Consider the following 19,072-nt stretch of genomic DNA (forward strand, 5'->3'; position numbering starts at 1 on the left):
TGTCAAATTATAGCTAAATCGGTCTGAAAATGTAGTTAAAAACGTCAAAATACCGTAAATCGGGTGGTACCGTTATATGGGGGCTATACCAAAACGTGGACCTATGTCCACAACTTTTGTTATATAAGTTTATTGACACTTAAGAACCCTAAATGTCAAATTATAGCTACATCGGTCTGAAAATGTAGCTAAAAACGTCAAAATACCGTAAATCGTTGGGTACCGTTATATGGGGGCTATACCAAAACGTGGACCTATGTCCACAACTTTTGTTATATAAGTTTAATGACACTTAAGAACCCTAAATGTCAAAATATAGCTAAGTCGGTCTGAAAATGTAGCTAAAACCGTCAAAATACCGTAAATCGGGGGGTACCTTTATATGGGGGCTATACCAAAACGTGGACCTATGTCCACAACTATTGTTATATAAGTTTATTGACATTTAAGAACCCTAAATGTCAAATTATAGCTACATCGGTCTGAAAATGTAGCTAAAAACGTCAAAATGCCGCAAATCGGGGGGTACCGTTATATGGGGGCTATACCAAAACGTGGACCTATGTCCACAACTTCTAATATATATGTTTATTAACACTTAAGAACCCTAAATGTCAAATTATAGCTACATCGGTCTGATAATGTAGCTAAAAATGTCAAAATACCGTATATCGGGGGGTACCGTTATATGGGGGCTATACCTAAACGTGGACCTATGTCCACAACTTTTGTTATATAAGTTTGTTGATACTTAGGAACCCTAAATGTCAAATTATAGCTAAATCGGTCTAAAAATTTAGCGAAAAACGTCAAAATACCGCAAATCGGGGGGTACCGTTATATGGAGGCTATACCAAAACGTGGACCTATGTCCACAAGTTTTGTTATATATGTTTATTGACACTTCAGAACCCTAAACGTCAAATTATAGCCAAATCGGTCTGAAAATGTAGCTAAAAACGTCAAAATACCGTAAATCGGGGGGTACCGTTATATGGGGGCTATACCAAAACGTGGACCGATATAGCCCATCATCGAACTTGACCTGCCTGCAAACAAAAGACGCATTTTCCCAAAATTTCAGCGTCCTACCTCCATTTTTGTGGATGCTAGAGTGATTACCACAGACGGACGGACGGACGGACGGACGGACGTGCTCAGATCGACTTAGAATTTTACCCTGATCAAGAATATATATACTTTATAGGGTCGCAAATGAGTATTTCAATGCGTTACAAACGGAAAAACAAACTTAATATACCCTCCATACTATGGTGGAGGGTATAAAAAAAATACTTTAAGGTTGGTGGATTTTTTTTTGGATGTGGATTTTTAAGGAATATTTTTGAGGCACGCGGATTTAAAGAAAAATCCAGGCACTTGTATTTTTTAAGGAATATTTTTAAACCCCGTTGATTTTTTAAAGAATATTTTAAAAACCGTGTATTTTAAAGGCTCGGGTATTTGTGAAAGAATATTTTTAAGGCCCGTAAATGTTTTTAGAATATTTTTAAGGCCCTTGGATTTTTTATAGAATATTTATAGGGACTGATTTTTTTAAAGAATATTAATGAGGCCCGTGTATTTTTAAAGAATATTTATAAGGCCTTTGGATTTTTAAAGAATATTTGTAAGGCCTGTGGATTTTTTAAGGAATATTTTTAAGACACGTGGATTTTTAAAAAATATTTTTGAGGAACGTGGATCTTTCAAAGAATATTTTTGAGGCACGTGGATTTTTAAACATATGTTCAAGGTACGTGGATTTGTTAAGGAAAATTTTAAATGTACGTGGATTTGTTAAGGAAAATTTTTGATTTTGGATTTGATTTTTGATTTGATTTTGATTTTGGATTTTTTAAAGAATATTTTTGAGGTAAGAATAGGAATATTTTCGAGACACGCGGACTTGGTAAGGAATATTTGCAGAACATGTGGATTTTTTAATGTATATTTTTAAAGCACGTGGATTTTTAATGAATATTTTTAAAGCACGTGGATTTTTTAATGGATATTTTTAAGGAACGTAGCTTTTTAATGAATATTTTTAAGGAACGTGAATTCTATAATGGATATTTTTAACGAACGTAGATTTTTAATAAAATATTTAAGGCACGTAGACTTTTTAATGGATATTTATAAGGAACGTAGGTTTTTAAAGAAACTTTTAAGGCGCGTGGATTTTTTTAAAGAAAGTTTTCTCTGGAACCAGTGCGAATCTCTTTCCGACCTCTAAACCAAATTTGTAGATAAGGGCAAGAATAAAATATTTTATATTATATCTAAAAACTGCAAAATATGTATACATTTCGCACCATATCTCCAAAACTGTTCACGTTGTTTTTAGTATTTCTTTTTCAACGACAATTTAATAAATATGTCAATAATGTGGTGATATCCCAAATGCGAAAATAAACTGCACTGTGCGAAATAAGTGCTGTAAAAGATATGATACACAGAAAACAATTTAAGCCGTTTGATAATAAAATTCAAAGATTCAATCAAAAATTTATCGATTTTCCGGCGATAAAAAAAATTTTCATATTGACAAAATTCAATAAAATTATTTGATCACAAAGTAAAAATACAAATGATAAAATATTTCACCTATTGACAAAAATATTTAACAAAATATTCAACATTCTGCTTGATATGTCAATATGTGAAATATTTTATCAGTTCAATATTTAAAAATTGATAAATATTTTAGTCAATATTAAAATTTTATTGTATCAAATAATTTTATCAAATTTCGTCAATATAATAATTATTTTTTATCGCCGATTTTGTTTCTGTGTAGAAAATACCGCTGAAACAACATGATATAAGCATGATAACATTATTCCGAAGATTTTTGTAAACGGTTACTTGATTCAACTCCCAATAGTTTAGCTGATATCGACCAGAATTCCAGAAATTTTGTAAAATCTTATATATTTTATCAATTTTGATGCCCAAGATGTAGTTTTTCTTATGTGGTCTATTCAACGGATAAGTTCTACTAGTTGAAGGCTACATTATTGCTAAAGACAGCTAGGCCAAATTCGTATTCGTTTCTCAGAAAAAGGGCTCATAAATGCCAAAAAGTGGTTTTATCCCGGTTTAGATGAGCCATAAAAACCGATGTTGTAGTGTTGCATAGAGTAAAATACCAGAAAATCTTTTCATAGAAGACCAGAAAGTCTTATTGCAGAAGGCCAGGAGCACTTCTCATAGATGAGCAGAAGGCCCTCTCATTAAAGACTAGAAGTTTTTCTTATAGAATATGCAAAAATCTTCTTATAGAAGGTAAGAAGGTCTTCAGATAACGACAACCACGTAGTTTCATAAAAGAGCAAGAGGTCTCCTCATAGAAAGTCATAATGACCACTCATAGGAAACGAAAACGTCATCGAATAGAATACCCATCATTGAAAGTTGAACTGTCTTTTCATTGATGTTCGACCGAAAGGTCTAATCAAATTTTACAGGTGTGGCTGATTTGTTTGTGTTCTCAAAAATACATAAATATGTCAACGTAATTCAACATATTAATTGGTTATATTTACACTTTTTGTTTATTTAAAAAATAACAAAAAACCTACATTTTCATATGTAAAAAATAGAGCACATAAAAAATTAACTTCCGTCACAGCTCATCATATTTGTTAACCTCACCTAAAAATGAACTAATTTTCAATATGAGTATTACATATTGGTCATCATCCTTCTCGAATATTTAAAATAAACTATTCATTACCTCCCATTGAAGATTTTTCATTCCATTCAAAACAAAACCTAGCCGAAAAAATTTACTATTTACACAAAGATAGGCAAACTTGTGACCCTCATAGATGTTGAATGCTATTTTGAACTACAATAAAACACCTCATAAAGATATAAACTAAGTAACCAAACATTGTATATGACTGGTATTTTTGCTACATACGACATACGGTATAAGCTAAAGCAATGAACAATCTCAGTAATATTATAAAAAATATATATAACAAATTATTATTGTCAACAACAGTATCATTTTTTTGGATACAAAACTTTGAAGGAAATAGATTATGTACTTTGAGGGGGTGTGTAATAAAAATAATATCCACTACACAGAAAAACAACAACAACGTTTAAAGTCCACAGCCGAGTACATATCACCTAACTTTAAGATAAATTTCTAACAAAATGTGTTAATTGTTTATATTAATATTTAATTTAATATAACAAATGTAGCGGGAAGTTTCTAGGAAAAACGATTGTATTTTTTAGGTAAATAAATTTTATAATTTTATATAAAAAAAATTGTTTTTGTTTATGGCCACTGATCGAGATATTTCTGACCCAAAGTTGTATTTATAATCTAAACCACAACAATGATGTTTTGTGGTATTTAATTTTTCATATCGAAGAGTACAACCATATTGGTTTTTTATTCAAACGGATAAGGCGTAAACCTCTTATGCAGAAGATTTATTGTGGTTCAATGACCGAAGATGCAAACTATGGGAAAAAGATCTACTGGGATCTTCTCTAGACCTTGGAAAAAATATTCCTTAATAAATCCACTTTCTCTAGACCTTTGAAAAAATATTCTTTAATAAATCCACGTTTCTCTAGACCTTTTAAAAAATATTCCTTAATAAATCCACGTTTCTCTAGACCTTTTAAAAAATATTCCTTAATAAATCCACGTTTCTCTAGACCTTTGAAAAAATATTCTTTAATAAATCCACGTTTCTCTAGACCTTTTAAAAAATATTCCTTAATAAATCCACGTTTCTCTAGACCTTTTAAAAAATATTCCATAATAAATCCACGTTTCTCTAGACCTTTGAAAAAATATTCCTTAACAAATCCATGTTTCTCTAGGTCTTTGAAAATATATTCTTTTATAAATCCACGTTTCTCTAGGTCTTTGAAAAAATATTCTTAATAAATCCATGTTTCTCCAGGCCTTTGACAAAATATTCCTTAATAAATCCACGTTTCTCTAGGCCTTTAAAAAAATATTCTTTGAATCCACGTTTCTCTAGACCTTTGAAAAAATATTCCTTAATAAATCCACGTTTCTCTAGGCCTTTAAAAAAATATTTCTTAATAAATCCCCGTTCCTCTAGTTCTTTACAAAAATACTCCTTAACAAGTCCACGTTTCTCTAGGCCTTTAATAAAATATTCCCTAATAAATTCAAGTTTCTCTAGACCTTTGAAAAAATATTCCTTCATAAATCCACGTTTCTCTAGACCTTTGAAAAAATATTCCTTAATAAATCCATGTTTCTCCAGGCCTTTGACAAAATATTCCTTAATAAATCCACGTTTCTCTAGGCCTTTAAAAAAATATTCTTTGAATCCACGTTTCTCTAGGCCTTTGAAAAAATATTCCTTAACAAATCCACGTTTCTCTAGGCCTTTAAAAAAATATTCCTTAGTAAATCCCCGTTCCTCTAGTCCTTTACAAAAATATTCCTTAACAAGTCCACGTTTCTCTAGGCCTTTAATAAAATATTCCTTAATAAATTCAAGTTTCTTTAGCTCTTTGAAAACAATAGTCTTTATAAAGTCCATGTTTTCTCTAAGCCTATATATTAGGTTCTTTTCCATGTAACCTGCTACGCCATCATCTGGCGAAATTTCCTTAGTAAGGACAAAAACCACTGTCCCCTTAATGACAACTATTCCCGAAATCAACAATAGATGTCACCCCAAACAATTTTTATTCACCTATTACGTAGGACATCCCATAGACAGACGATATTTTGAGGTTTTGTATAGACAGAATACTTCATAAGGTTTTCAACAGATAGTCCACGTTTCTCTAGGCCTTTGAAAAATTTACTTTAATAAATCCACGTTTCTCTAGGCCTTTGAAAAATATACCTTAATAAATCCAGGTTTCTCTAGGCCTTTGAAAAATATTCCTTAATAAATCCACATTTCTCTAGGCCTTAGAAAAAATATTCCTTAATAAATCCATGTTTCTCTAGGCCTTTGAAAAAATATTCCTTTATAATCCACATTTCTCTAGGCCTTTGAAAAATATTCCTTAATAAATCCACATTTTTCCAGGCCTTTAAAAAATAGTCCTTAATAAATCCACATTTCTCTAGGCCTTTGACAAATATTGCTTAATAAATCCACGTTTCCTAATTCCTTTAAAAAATAGAGGAAGCCTTTAAAAAATATTCCTTAACAAATCCACATTTCTCTAGGCCTTAGAAAAAATATTCCTTAATAAGTCCACATTTCGCTAGGCCTTTGAAAAATATTACTTAATAAATCCACGTTTCTTAAGGCCTTTGAAAAAATATTCCTTAATAAATACACATTTTTCCAGGCCTTTAAAAATTATTCCTTATTAAATCCACGTTTCTCTGGGCCTTTGAAAAATATTCCTTAAAAAATCCACTTCTGTAAGACTTTGATAAAATATTCCTTTAAAAATGCACGTTTCTCTAAGCCTTGGAAAAAAAATTCCTTTAAAAATCCACGTTTCTCTAGGCCTTGGAAAAAATATTCCTTAATAAATCCACGCTACACTAGGTGTTTGAAAAAATATTCCTTCAAAAATCCACGTTTCTCTAGTCTTTGAATAATATTCCTTAATAAATCCACGTTTCTCGAGATCTTTAAACACAAAAGACTTTATAAAGTACATATTTCCTCTAAACCTATTAAATTATTTTCCATGTTACGTGCAACGCCATAATCTGCCAAACTTTCTTAGTAAAGACACCTACCAATGTCCCCTTACTGTCAACTATTCAACAGTAGATGTCACCCAAAACAAATTTTACTCAACGATTCGCTAAGAGATCCCATAGACAAAAGATCTCTTGAGGTCCATATTCTTTAATAAATCCTTGTTTCTCTAGGCCTTTGTAAAAGTATTCCTTAATAAATCCATGTTTCTCTAGGTCTTTGAAAAATATTCCTTAATAAATCCGAATTTTTCCAGGCATTTAAAAAATATTCCATAATAAATCCACCTCTCTCTAGGCCTTTGAAAAATATTCCTTAAAAAATCCACTTCTGTAAGCCTTTGATAAAATATTCTTTAAAAAAATCCACTTCTGTAAGCCTTTGATAAAATATAAAATATTCCTTTAAAAAATCCACGATTCTCTAGGCCTTTGAAAATATATTCCTTAGTAAATACACGTTTCTCTAGGCCTTAAAAAATATTCCTTAGTAAATCCACGTTTCACTAGGTGTTTGAAAAAATATTCTTTTAAAAATTCACGTTTCTCTAGCCTTTGAAAAACATTCCTTAATAAATCTACGTTTCTCGAGATCTTTAAACACAAAACTCTATATAAAGTACACCTCTAAACCTATTAAATTCTTTTCCATGTTACGTGCAACGCCATCGTCTAGCGAAACTTTCTTAGTAAAGACTCCTACCACTGTCCCCTTACTGCCAACTATTCAACAGTAGATGTCACCCCAAACAAATTTTACTCAACTATTCACTAAGAGATCGCTTAGACAAAATATCTTTTTTAGGCAAAGGACCTTTTAAGGTCTTCTATAGACCTAGAAAACTTCTTAAGATATTGTATAGACAGAACAGCCTTGCGGTCTTCTAGGGACATAAGACCTCTTTGGATCTTCCAAAGCCTGGTCATATGACCTGGAAAAATCCATCCTATCTTGTAAATTCTAAATATCCTTCAATAAATCTACATTGCAGCTTGAATTTTCCTTGAGAAAATTTATATTTTCTTATGTAGCTGCATCTACGTTTAACCCTATCTTTTTAAATCAATATTTTGTATTTTATATTATGAAGGTCATTACAAATTAATGCAAATTAATAGCACAGCACGTGCATTTTTATTGACATTTGCAATTTATTTTTGAGTTTTTTTCGATACGAAAGATATGAGAACGCAAACAACAACGTAGCACAGTAGCCCAAGGTATTATTAAATTAAAAAGTAATTTACACTAATTTTTTCCTGGTCAAACTATATTTTTTTAGCTTATGATTCAAAACAGATTTTCAGAAACACGTTATTGTTCAATATAGTTTTCTACAGTTTCTTTTGAGAATTAAGGGCCCATTTATACATCAGGTGCTTATGGCAATATAATATTTTGTCACAGAGAAATGGGTTTCTATTGTTCATATTTGGCTCTTTCAACCCATGGAACTATCCTTCCTCTAGAGCCGATTTCGCTTTGAAAAAATACATTCTGCTGTAATTTCCTTTCCGTATCATAGAACGTTTCTCTTAAACCAATCCATAGACAAATTTCCTCCATTGTAAAATTTAATGGCTTATCAATTTTTATGTTCTTTCCTTCCTTCCTTCCTTTTGTCCACTTACCTTCAACTTGTGTATTTCCCTTCGCAGCTTTACAATCTCAGCATCACGAGATTTTATCACATCTTTAAGTGAGACAATTTCGCCTTGTAAGCTTTTAATTTGTGCATCCTTGTCATCGATGACACTGCAACTTTGTGTAGTGACATTCGGACTGAAACCACACTTGGTGGCCATTGTATGCGGTGACTGGGGTGAGGGAGGTGAATAGATAAGACCAGGCTGTTGTGTTGCTGCCGATGATGAAGTACTACAACTTATCATAGCACCACCACCGACATTGCTCTGTAGTTTCAGTGTTAGGTTTGGTGAGGATGCAGCAGCAATGATGTTATCGTTGTAGTTTGTGGCCCCGTTATTGGAATTGCTGTTGTTATTTGTCTTTGGCATTACACTGGCATTGATAGCTGTTGGTGACGTTGTTGTTTGATTAGCACTAGCCACAGTATTGCCACTGGGATTCGAGCGTAAAATCATAGATGTTTTACGAATCTGAAAAGGAAATAAAAACAAAAGAAATTATAAAATATTCTTTAATAAATTCAGAACTGTCTATTTATTAGTATTACATTATTTTCAAAGTCAACTGCAACGACCTCATCTGGGAAAATTACCTTAGTAAAGACACCCACCCAACAATCGCATTCAAGCGTTTTAGAAGTCAATAATAGATGTCACCCCAGCAATTGTTTACCTAAGTACACGCCTCCTAAATACTTTGAAAAAAATATTCTTTAATAAAACCACGTTTCCCTAAGACTTTGAAAAAAATATTCTTTAATAAAACCACGTTTCCCTAAGACTTTGAAAAAAATATTCTTAAATAAAACCACGTTTCCCTAAGGCTTTGAAAAAATATTCTTTAATAAGTCCACGTTTCCCTAAGGCTTTGAAAAAATATTCTTCAATAAATCTAAGGCTTTGAAAAAATATTCTTCAATAAATCCACGTTTCTTTAAGGTTTTGAAAAAATATTCTTTAATAAATCCACGTTTCTTTAAGGTTTTGAAAAAATATTCTTTAATAAATCCACATTTCTTTAAGGCTTTGAAAAAATATTCTTTAATAAATCCACGTTTCCCTAAGGCTTTGAAAAAATATTCTTTAATAAATCCACGTTTCGTTAAGGCTTTGAAAAAATATTCTTTAATAAATCCACGTTTCGTTAAGGCTTTGAAAAAATATTCTTTAATAAATCCACGTTTCGTTAAGGCTTTGAAAAAATATTCTTTAATAAATCCACGTTTCGTTAAGGCTTTGAAAAAATATTCTTTAATAAATCCACGTTTCGTTAAGGCTTTGAAAAAATATTCTTTAATAAATCCACGTTTCGTTAAGGCTTTGAAAAAATATTCTTTAATAAATCCACGTTTCGTTAAGGCTTTGAAAAAATATTCTTTAATAAATCCACGTTTCGTTAAGGCTTTGAAAAAATATTCTTTAATAAATCCACGTTTCGTTAAGGCTTTGAAAAAATATTCTTTAATAAATCCACGTTTCGTTAAGGCTTTGAAAAAATATTCTTTAATAAATCCACGTTTCGTTAAGGCTTTGAAAAAATATTCTTTAATAAATCCACGTTTCGTTAAGGCTTTGAAAAAATATTCTTTAATAAATCCACGTTTCGTTAAGGCTTTGAAAAAATATTCTTTAATAAATCCACGTTTCGTTAAGGCTTTGAAAAAATATTCTTTAATAAATCCACGTTTCGTTAAGGCTTTGAAAAAATATTCTTTAATAAATCCACGTTTCGTTAAGGCTTTGAAAAAATATTCTTTAATAAATCCACGTTTCGTTAAGGCTTTGAAAAAATATTCTTTAATAAATCCACGTTTCGTTAAGGCTTTGAAAAAATATTCTTTAATAAATCCACGTTTCGTTAAGGCTTTGAAAAAATATTCTTTAATAAATCCAAGTTTCGTTAAGGCTTTGAAAAAATATTCTTTAATAAATCCACGTTTCGTTAAGGCTTTGAAAAAATATTCTTTAATAAATCCACGTTTCGTTAAGGCTTTGAAAAAATATTCTTTAATAAATCCACGTTTCGTTAAGGCTTTGAAAAAATATTCTTTAATAAATCCACGTTTCGTTAAGGCTTTGAAAAAATATTCTTTAATAAATCCACGTTTCGTTAAGGCTTTGAAAAAATATTCTTTAATAAATCCACGTTTCGTTAAGGCTTTGAAAAAATATTCTTTAATAAATCCACGTTTCGTTAAGGCTTTGAAAAAATATTCTTTAATAAATCCACGTTTCGTTAAGGCTTTGAAAAAATATTCTTTAATAAATCCACGTTTCGTTAAGGCTTTGAAAAAATATTCTTTAATAAATCCACGTTTCGTTAAGGCTTTGAAAAAATATTCTTTAATAAATCCACGTTTCGTTAAGGCTTTGAAAAAATATTCTTTAATAAATCCACGTTTCCCTAAGGCTTTGAAAAAATATTCTTTAATAAATACACGTTTCCCTAAGGCTTTGAAAAAATATTCTTCAATAAAACCACGTTTTCCCTAAGGCTTTAAAAAATTTCGTTTAATGAATCCACGTTTCTTTAAGGTTTTGAAAAAATATTCTTTAATAAATCCACGTTTCTTTAAGGCTTTGAAAAAATATTCTTTAATAAATCCACGTTTCCCTAAGGCTTTGAAAAAATATTCTTTAATAAATACACGTTTCCCTAAGGCTTTGAAAAAATATTCTTCAATAAAACCACGTTTTCCCTAAGGCTTTAAAAAATTTCGTTTAATAAATCCACGTTTCTTTAAGGCTTTGGAAAAATATTCTTTAATAAATCTACGTTTCTTTAAGGCTTTGGAAAAATATTCTATAATAAATCTACGTTTCTTTAAGGCTTTGGAAAAATATTCTTTAATAAATCCACGTTTCGTTAAGGCTTTGAAAAAATATTCTTTAATAAATCCACGTTTCGTTAAGGCTTTGAAAAAATATTCTTTAATAAATCCACGTTTCGTTAAGGCTTTGAAAAAATATTCTTTAATAAATCCACGTTTCGTTAAGGCTTTGAAAAAATATTCTTTAATAAATCCACGTTTCGTTAAGGCTTTGAAAAAGTATTCTTTAATAAATCCACGTTTCGTTAAGGCTTTGAAAAAATATTCTTTAATAAATCCACGTTTCGTTAAGGCTTTGAAAAAGTATTCTTTAATAAATCCACGTTTCGTTAAGGCTTTGAAAAAATATTCTTTAATAAATCCACGTTTCCCTAAGGCTTTGAAAAAATGTTCTTTAATAAATCCACGTTTCCCTAAGGCTTTGAAAAAATATTCTTTAATAAATCCACGTTTCCCTAAGGCTTTGAAAAAAATTCTTTAATAAATCCACGTTTCCCTAAGGCTTTGAAAAAATATTCTTTAATAAATCCACGTTTCCCTAAGGCTTTGAAAAAATATTCTTTATTAAATCCACGTTTCCCTAAGGCTTTGAAAAAATATTCTTTAATAAATCCACGTTTCCCTAAGGCTTTGAAAAAATATTCTTTAATAAATCCACGTTTCCCTAAGGCTTTGAAAAAATATTCTTTAATAAATCCACGTTTCGTTAAAGCTTTGAAAAAATATTCTTTAATAAATCCACGTTTCGTTAAGGCTTTGAAAAAAATATTCTTTAATAAATCCACGTTTTCCTTAGACTTCGAAAAATATTCTGTAAAAATATTCTTTCTTTTCTAAGTCTTTGAAAACAAAACCCTTTATAAAGTCCACGATTCCTCAAAGTCACCTACAACGCCCTCTGCTGGAGAATCTACCTTAGTAAAGACACCCACCCATCTGCCTGCTTGCCATAGTTTCTCAAAGCCAATAATACATGTCACCCTAAACAAATTTAACTCACCTGTTCAATAACATTGGCGTCCTGCAGTATTTTCGATGTCTTCCTTATCAAATGTGTCGCCGAACTAGGTACCGGTCCCAAAATACCACTTTCAGCAAAATATTTTTGTGCCGCATTAAATGTAGAATCATCCGATGCCGAAGAGGATACGGAGTTTTGCAATTGCAAACGTTTCGCAGTTAACAACGGACTTTGAGCTAGTTGAGGCTTGGTACTTAGCGGTGATTTTAAATCTGTTGGCGACTTTACATCTACAGATTTTTCAGATTCTGATGTTGATCCACCCGAATCAACTTCATGAGAACGTTGCAATAGCCTACGCCTTTGTTGCGTTGATCTGGCGGCTAATGGGGATTCGTGGGCGCGACGCGGTTCACACAACGGCGAATGCTTGGGAGAGATTTTCACTAGAATATCGGGATGTACGGCAACATCTAAAACTTGAAAATGTCCTATATTCGGTGAGGAAGATCTTTTGGGTTGTTTTATTTCCACACGACCACCGCGGGAAGTTATCACTGTCTCCTGGCTCTGTTGCTGGGGACTTAGTAAATGTTGCAGCGACTCCCTCGAGGGGTGTTTATTTTCATCGGTAAAAATAAAGTCTGTGTCGGGATGAGAATAGGATTGAAAAAGTTTCTTTGATTTTTGTACTGCATCCGATTTACGCGACGACACCACCGTCAGCGGTGAAGATCTTGACGATGAGCCAGCAGCAGCGGAATATTCAAAACCCACAGCAGGCGGTGAAGAGATTCGCGGTATTGGTTGGGCTTTGGAACGTGCTAACGACGCGAGCTCCGTATCCGGACTAACAACTTGTTTGGCGAGCGTTGAGGAATTATTTGTTGCTGCTGCTGCGGCTGTTGTTGTGTTTGATGTTGTTGTGGTTGCCAAGCTTTTAGCAGATTCTCCACCACCACTTATCATCTCACCCAATGTTGCTGGTGCTGCTGCTGCCGAAGATGGAGAGAGTAAATGAGTATCAAAGCTTGCCGTAAGACTCTCTTCACGTGATAAATAAGCTGAGGTGGCGGATGATGTTTGTGTCGAAAGAGAATATATACCCGAACTGGTTAATTTAGTACCGGCTGTATCGGAGAGGGATGAGGCCAATGATGATTCTGTATTTGAAGAGGGTGATATTGACAAATGCATACATTGTTGTTGTTGGTAATTATGTATGGTAGCCGTTGTCGTGGTTGTGGCGGCAGAATTTAAATTCTTATCAATTGATATGGCACGTGAGCTTGTGATTTGTCCCGTTATAATGGGATTTGCTGGGCGTATTGCTGTTGTCGATGACGTTACTTCTGCACAGTTACACTTGGCAAAGAGGCTGCCACAGGTATGACTTTTGCGAAATTTCATACGAAAGTTAGAGGCTCTCGAGGCACCCACAGAGCTGAGGCCACCACTGCGTGACGTAATTGCGGCTGGTGGTGTTACACCAGCAATTGCCGAAGCATAGGATATTGGTGTTACCCGACCATAATTTTGTTCCTCCACTTCTTGACTATAATCATCATCTTGAGACCTTGATACACCTATTTTAGGATTTCGTTTTGTTGTACTCTCCAACAGCTGGGAATCTTGTGGCTGTTCTGTGGGCATTTTATTCATTTGCGGAACTTGTAAGGTATTCATTGAAGTGCTGAGCGGCGGTGTTCTTGTGAGTTTTTCATGGTGCATAGCTATGGCATGTTCCATAACCGTCTGTTTTTGTATTTCAATATTTTCTTTAAATTTACGAGATTCTTCCATTAAATCGGTTACAGCTGCAACAATGGTTTTTGTGGGACTAACAGATTTGGTAGCCATTTCAGAAGAGGTGGAGTTTTGAAAATTTTCGTCGTGTTTGGACGGAAAGCAGGAGGAAATTTTAAGCTAACGAGGAAACAGCAACATCTGAAATGAAAAAAAGAGGGAGAAAGAAGCTTCAATTAATAGAAGGAAAATTATTATCGAGGGGCAATATAGGGAGAGATAGGACTTAAAACAGCATCTAAAGTAACAAGAATCTGCAATTCTATTATGAATATTTTTGTACAAAAATATGAATTTAAAATAAGGAATTATTGCTGACGTATGTATAACTTATTTCTTGCAAAATTTGAGTGGATTGGATTCGCGAATTTAGCAGCCCTTAAATATTCCTCTGACTAGTGTAAAATAGAAAGAATGCCAATCTGAGTCCATTTATCAGCCTCCACCAAAAGCTAAATACTTTATATTAGTTTCAACGCCACCTGTTGGAGAAATTGTCAACTCTAAGACACTAACCACACAAGCAAAGACATTTACCTTAAACAAGGAACATATTAAATTAACATCCGTGTACAAACGACAGGTTTTGGACAGACAATAGCAAAAATAGAAACCTTTTTCAACAATACATTAACAAATTTTTAAATATGTATTGCGAAAGTTATGTGAATGCATTGGTGAAAATGGTTCGTATCTTTGCTATTGACTTAGCAAAATTGCCTGTGTGCAAACGCCAGGTAAAGCTAACCAGAGAATACGACATAGTGAATCTAATTTTAAAGAGAAACCTATCACTGTCTCTTAATGGATTCACCCCCTTTTTATGGACGCAATGTCTAGATTGTGGTTCTCCGATGGTTATGGCCTTCGCGTGAGTGGACAAAGTCTATAATTTTTCTCAACAGGTTGGGGTTGTTGTCGAATGTGACGTATAGAGGGAGCTAGATTGACGCACTACTTCAATAAAAGAATTGCCTTTCTGCGAACCGATATTACATGTTGGAAACAGTGGATCTATTCTTTGGAGAGAAATCTATCATATCTGTGAATGGAAATAATCTCTTTTATTAGTTGATTGACTTGTCCTGGCTCAATGCTATAAAAATAGATCAATCATTTTCTAAAAAAGGACCCCCTTTTTATACCCTCAGCATTTATTCTAACGAGGGTATATACACTTTCATACGGGCAAAATGTGCCTCATCGAAATAATGGTTTTAGAGCCCAAGTATGTTTGGACGAAATGTGTTTCAGACAATTTGGAGTCGATTGAGCAATGTCCGTCCGTCTGTCTGTCTGGCTGGCTGGTGCGCACGATAACTCTCGAACGGATGAACCGATTCGTTTCAATTTTTTACTTCCGTAATATTTTGCCCAAACTTAAAGGTTAAAATATGGACTATATTTGTCCACTCCATCCGGTACCTCCCACACAAAATTTCGAATAAGTTCACTTTAAGACCTGCTATCGAATCACTTTGATTTTTGTTGGAGCAACTTGCATTCGCTGCCTCAATTACGATGGTAAAAGTTTTTTCAGGAGCAAGTCCATAGTTCTTGAGGAAACAGCCCGAAGGGTGTAAAAGCCCCCTATGGCACCCCCATGGTCTATGTCGGTCCATTCCTTTTAGTAACTCCTCCGAAAAACTTTTGAACTTTAATCCTAATCAACATTTTTGTCGGTTCTTTCGTCCAAAATTTTGAAACCCCCTAAATACATAAGTTTTTTGGGGAAAAAAGTGTTTCAATTTACACCGGCTGAGGGTATATCTCTGTCGGAGGGTATATCTCTGTTGTTTAGAGAGAGATCAATCATTCTTTTCTTTTTATCTGCTGATTTTCTTGATTTAGCTCAAAGCCTAGACTATGGTATTCCAATGAAAAATGTTTAAAAAATAACGTTTTGAAAAAAAAAACATTTTTAAAAATTTAAAAAAATAAATAATCCACGTTTTAGAAAATTATTTTTTAAAATACATGTTAAAAAATAAAAAATCATAAAAACCCGGTACTGAAAAAGTAATTAAAAAATACACGTTTTTAAAAATAAAAAGGCGCGTCTTAAAAAATAATTTAAAAAATCCAGGTTTTTAAAAATAATTTTAAAATGTCCACGTTTTCACAAAACATTTTGTAAAAACTGCCCATTTTGAAAAAATCCAACTTTTTTCCAATTAAATTGAAAAAGTAATTTAAAAAAATCCACGTTTTTAAAAATGAAAAAGTGATTTTAAAAAATAATTTAAAAAATCCAGGCTTTTAAAAATAATTTTAAAATATCCACGTTTTCACAAAAAACTCCACGTTTTGAAAAAATCCAAATGTTTTCCAATTAAATTAATTTAAAATGATCCACGTTCTGAAAAAATTAGATCTAAATTAATTTAAAAAATCCACGTTATTAAAAAAATAAATCAAAATTAATATTAAAAAATCCATTAAATTTTAACTAATACAGGAAATCCACGTTTTGAAAAAATTAAATTTTATTAATTTAAGAAATTTACGTTTTGAGAAAATTAAATCTTAATTTAAAACTCCACGAAATTAATTTAAAAAATCTAAATTAATTAAAAAACCCACTTTAAAAAAGTAAATATAAATTAATTTAAAAAAATCCACGATTTGAAAATATAAGTCTAAATTAATGATAAAAATCTACGTTTAAAAATAAATCAAACTAATTTGAAAAATCCAAATTAAAAAAAAAACGTTTTGAAAAAATTAAATCTAAATTAATTTAAAAAATCCAAATTAAAAAAAAAGTTTTGAAAAAAAATATAGATCTACATTAACTTAAAAAACCGCATTTAAAAAATCCACGTTCTGAAAAATATTAAATCTAAATTATTTTAAAAATAATCCACATTTGAAAAAATCCACGTTCAGAAAAAATAAAATCTAAATTAATTTAAAAATTTACGTTTTGAAAAAATAAAATCTAAATTAATTTAAAAATTTACGTTTTGAAAAAATAAAATCTAAATTGATTTAAAAATCCACGTTTTGAAAAAATAAAATCTAAATTAATTTAAAAATTCACGTTTTGAAAAAATTAAATCTAAATTAATTTAAAAATCCACGTTTTGAAAAAAATAAAACTAAATTAATTTAAAAAATCCACGTTTTGCAAAACTTAAATATAAACGTTTTGAAAAATCTAAATTAAAACCTCACTATTTTTAAAAGCAAAATTGAAGTCGTCATCCCAACTAAAAACGCCAACCCTCATAAAAACGTTTTGAAAAAATTAAATCCAAATTAATTTAAAAAATCCAAATTAAAAAAAAAACGTCTTGAAAAAAATAGATCTACATAAATTTAAAAATCCACGCTCTTTGAAAAAATCTAGATTAATATAAAGAATCTACGTTTTGAAAAAAAAAAAAACAAATAAAAACCTGACTATTTTGAAAAGCAAAATTGAAGTCGTCATCCCAAATAAAATACGCCAACCCTTATAAAAATAATTTAAAAAAATCACGTTTTGAAAAAAAATTAAAAATCTACGTTTTGAATAAATAATTTTTAAAAAAATCAACGTTTTGAAAAAAAAATACTCTTTAAAAAAATACATATTTACGTTTTGAAAAAATTAGTTTTGAAAAATTCACGCTTTGAAAAAAATTAATTTTAAACCGTTCTATGGGGCTACATCAAAACTTCGATCTATACCGATACATTTCTGGCGGAAAGTTTTTAGATTCAAAGAAGACTAAATACCAAACTTCCGATATTTCGGTACACCTGCGTTTACAAATGACAGGACAGTTGAGTACATGTATTGATTGTCAAAAACCCAAAACTTGCCTGTGTGACGTGGGCGTCAAGACAACTTCAAAAACAGTTGTCAAATTTTGAATGAAAATCGTCGATTTCGTTTTGTTTCCTGTTCACATATTTTATTTTTCTCTATGTTCTTTTGTTTTCAACACATTTCAATTATCATCTGACTTCTTTTTAACAAAAATGTTAAAAATTTGTTAACCCCACTGTCTGTGAAAAAATGATGGACAGCTGGGAGACAGCCGACAAATGTATATATGTGTTAGTAAATCAGAGTTGTATTTGTAGACAGTCTGTCTTGTGTAAACGCCTAGTAATATAATGTGGCTAAAATTTCCAAATACCGAAAATCAAGAGGTTCGCTTCTATGGGGGATATAGGAAGACGTGGACCTATACTGATAACTGTCTTCTGGATAACTGTCTTCTGGATTTTATAACCCCATGAAAGACTAAATAACAAATTTCAGTCATTTTGGTGGGATATTGACGTCACAACCCTTAGAATTACGAAAATAGGGAGGTATGGGGGCTATCATAAGGCGTGAACTGGTAACGAAAAATTTCTGGGGGAAAGTTGTAAATCCCCAACGAAGACTAAATACCAAATTTCAGCCATTTCATAGGAATATTGAGGCCACAACCTTCAAAATACCGAAAATCGGGGGGTATTGTTCTATGGGTGCTATATAAAGACGTGGTCCTATACCGACAAATTTCATGTGGAAAGTTTTATACCTCAAATGAAGAATAAATACCAAATTTTAGCCATTTCAGTGGATCATTGATGGCACAAACTTCAAAATACCGGAAATACGGAGGTAACCTTACATGGGGGCTATATGAAGGCCTGGACCTATGCTGACAAAATTCATATGGAAAGTTTTATACCTCAAATGAAAACTAAGTTCCAAATTTCAGCCATTTCAGTGGATTATTGTGGCTACAACCTTCAAAATACCGAAAATGGGGGGTATTGTTCTATGGGGATTATATGAAGGCGTGGACCTATGCCTACAAATTTCATAAGCAAAGTTTTATACCTAAAATTAAGACTAATTACAAAATATCAGCCATTTCAGTGGATTATTGATGCCACAAACATCAAAATACCGGAAATCCGGAGGTACCGTCCTATGGGGGTTAAATGAAGGGGTGGACCTGTACCGACAAATTTTATATGGAAAGTTTTATACCTCAAATGAAGACTAGGAACCAAACCATTTCGGTGGATTATGGTGGCCACAACCTTGAAAATACCCGATATCCGGAGGTACCGTTCTATGGGGGTTAAATGGAGGCGTGTACCTATATATACCGACAAAGTTTTATACCTCAAATGAAGACTAAGAAC

General features: G+C 31.9%; 1 protein-coding gene across 6 annotated transcripts in view; it reads right to left on the reverse strand.

Moving 5' to 3' along the window:
* The window catches only part of Pkg21D (Protein kinase, cGMP-dependent at 21D), a 173,192-nt gene that overhangs the window by 27,406 nt on the left and 126,714 nt on the right, over positions 1–19,072 (reverse strand). For all 6 annotated transcript variants that reach the window (XM_073967496.1, XM_073967493.1, XM_073967495.1 and 3 more), the window contains 2 exons: positions 12,167–14,074; positions 8,318–8,806 (listed from right to left, as the gene is read on the reverse strand). In XM_073967496.1, coding sequence (XP_073823597.1) covers positions 8,318–8,806; positions 12,167–13,987 — 2,310 coding nt within the window. In that variant the 5' untranslated portion in view covers positions 13,988–14,074. The remainder of the gene's footprint in view (positions 1–8,317; positions 8,807–12,166; positions 14,075–19,072) is intronic.

Source organism: Musca autumnalis, unplaced genomic scaffold (assembly GCF_047663935.1).
Source record: "Musca autumnalis isolate F117 unplaced genomic scaffold, ASM4766393v1 scaffold_2, whole genome shotgun sequence".
Taxonomy (NCBI): domain Eukaryota; kingdom Metazoa; phylum Arthropoda; class Insecta; order Diptera; family Muscidae; genus Musca; species Musca autumnalis.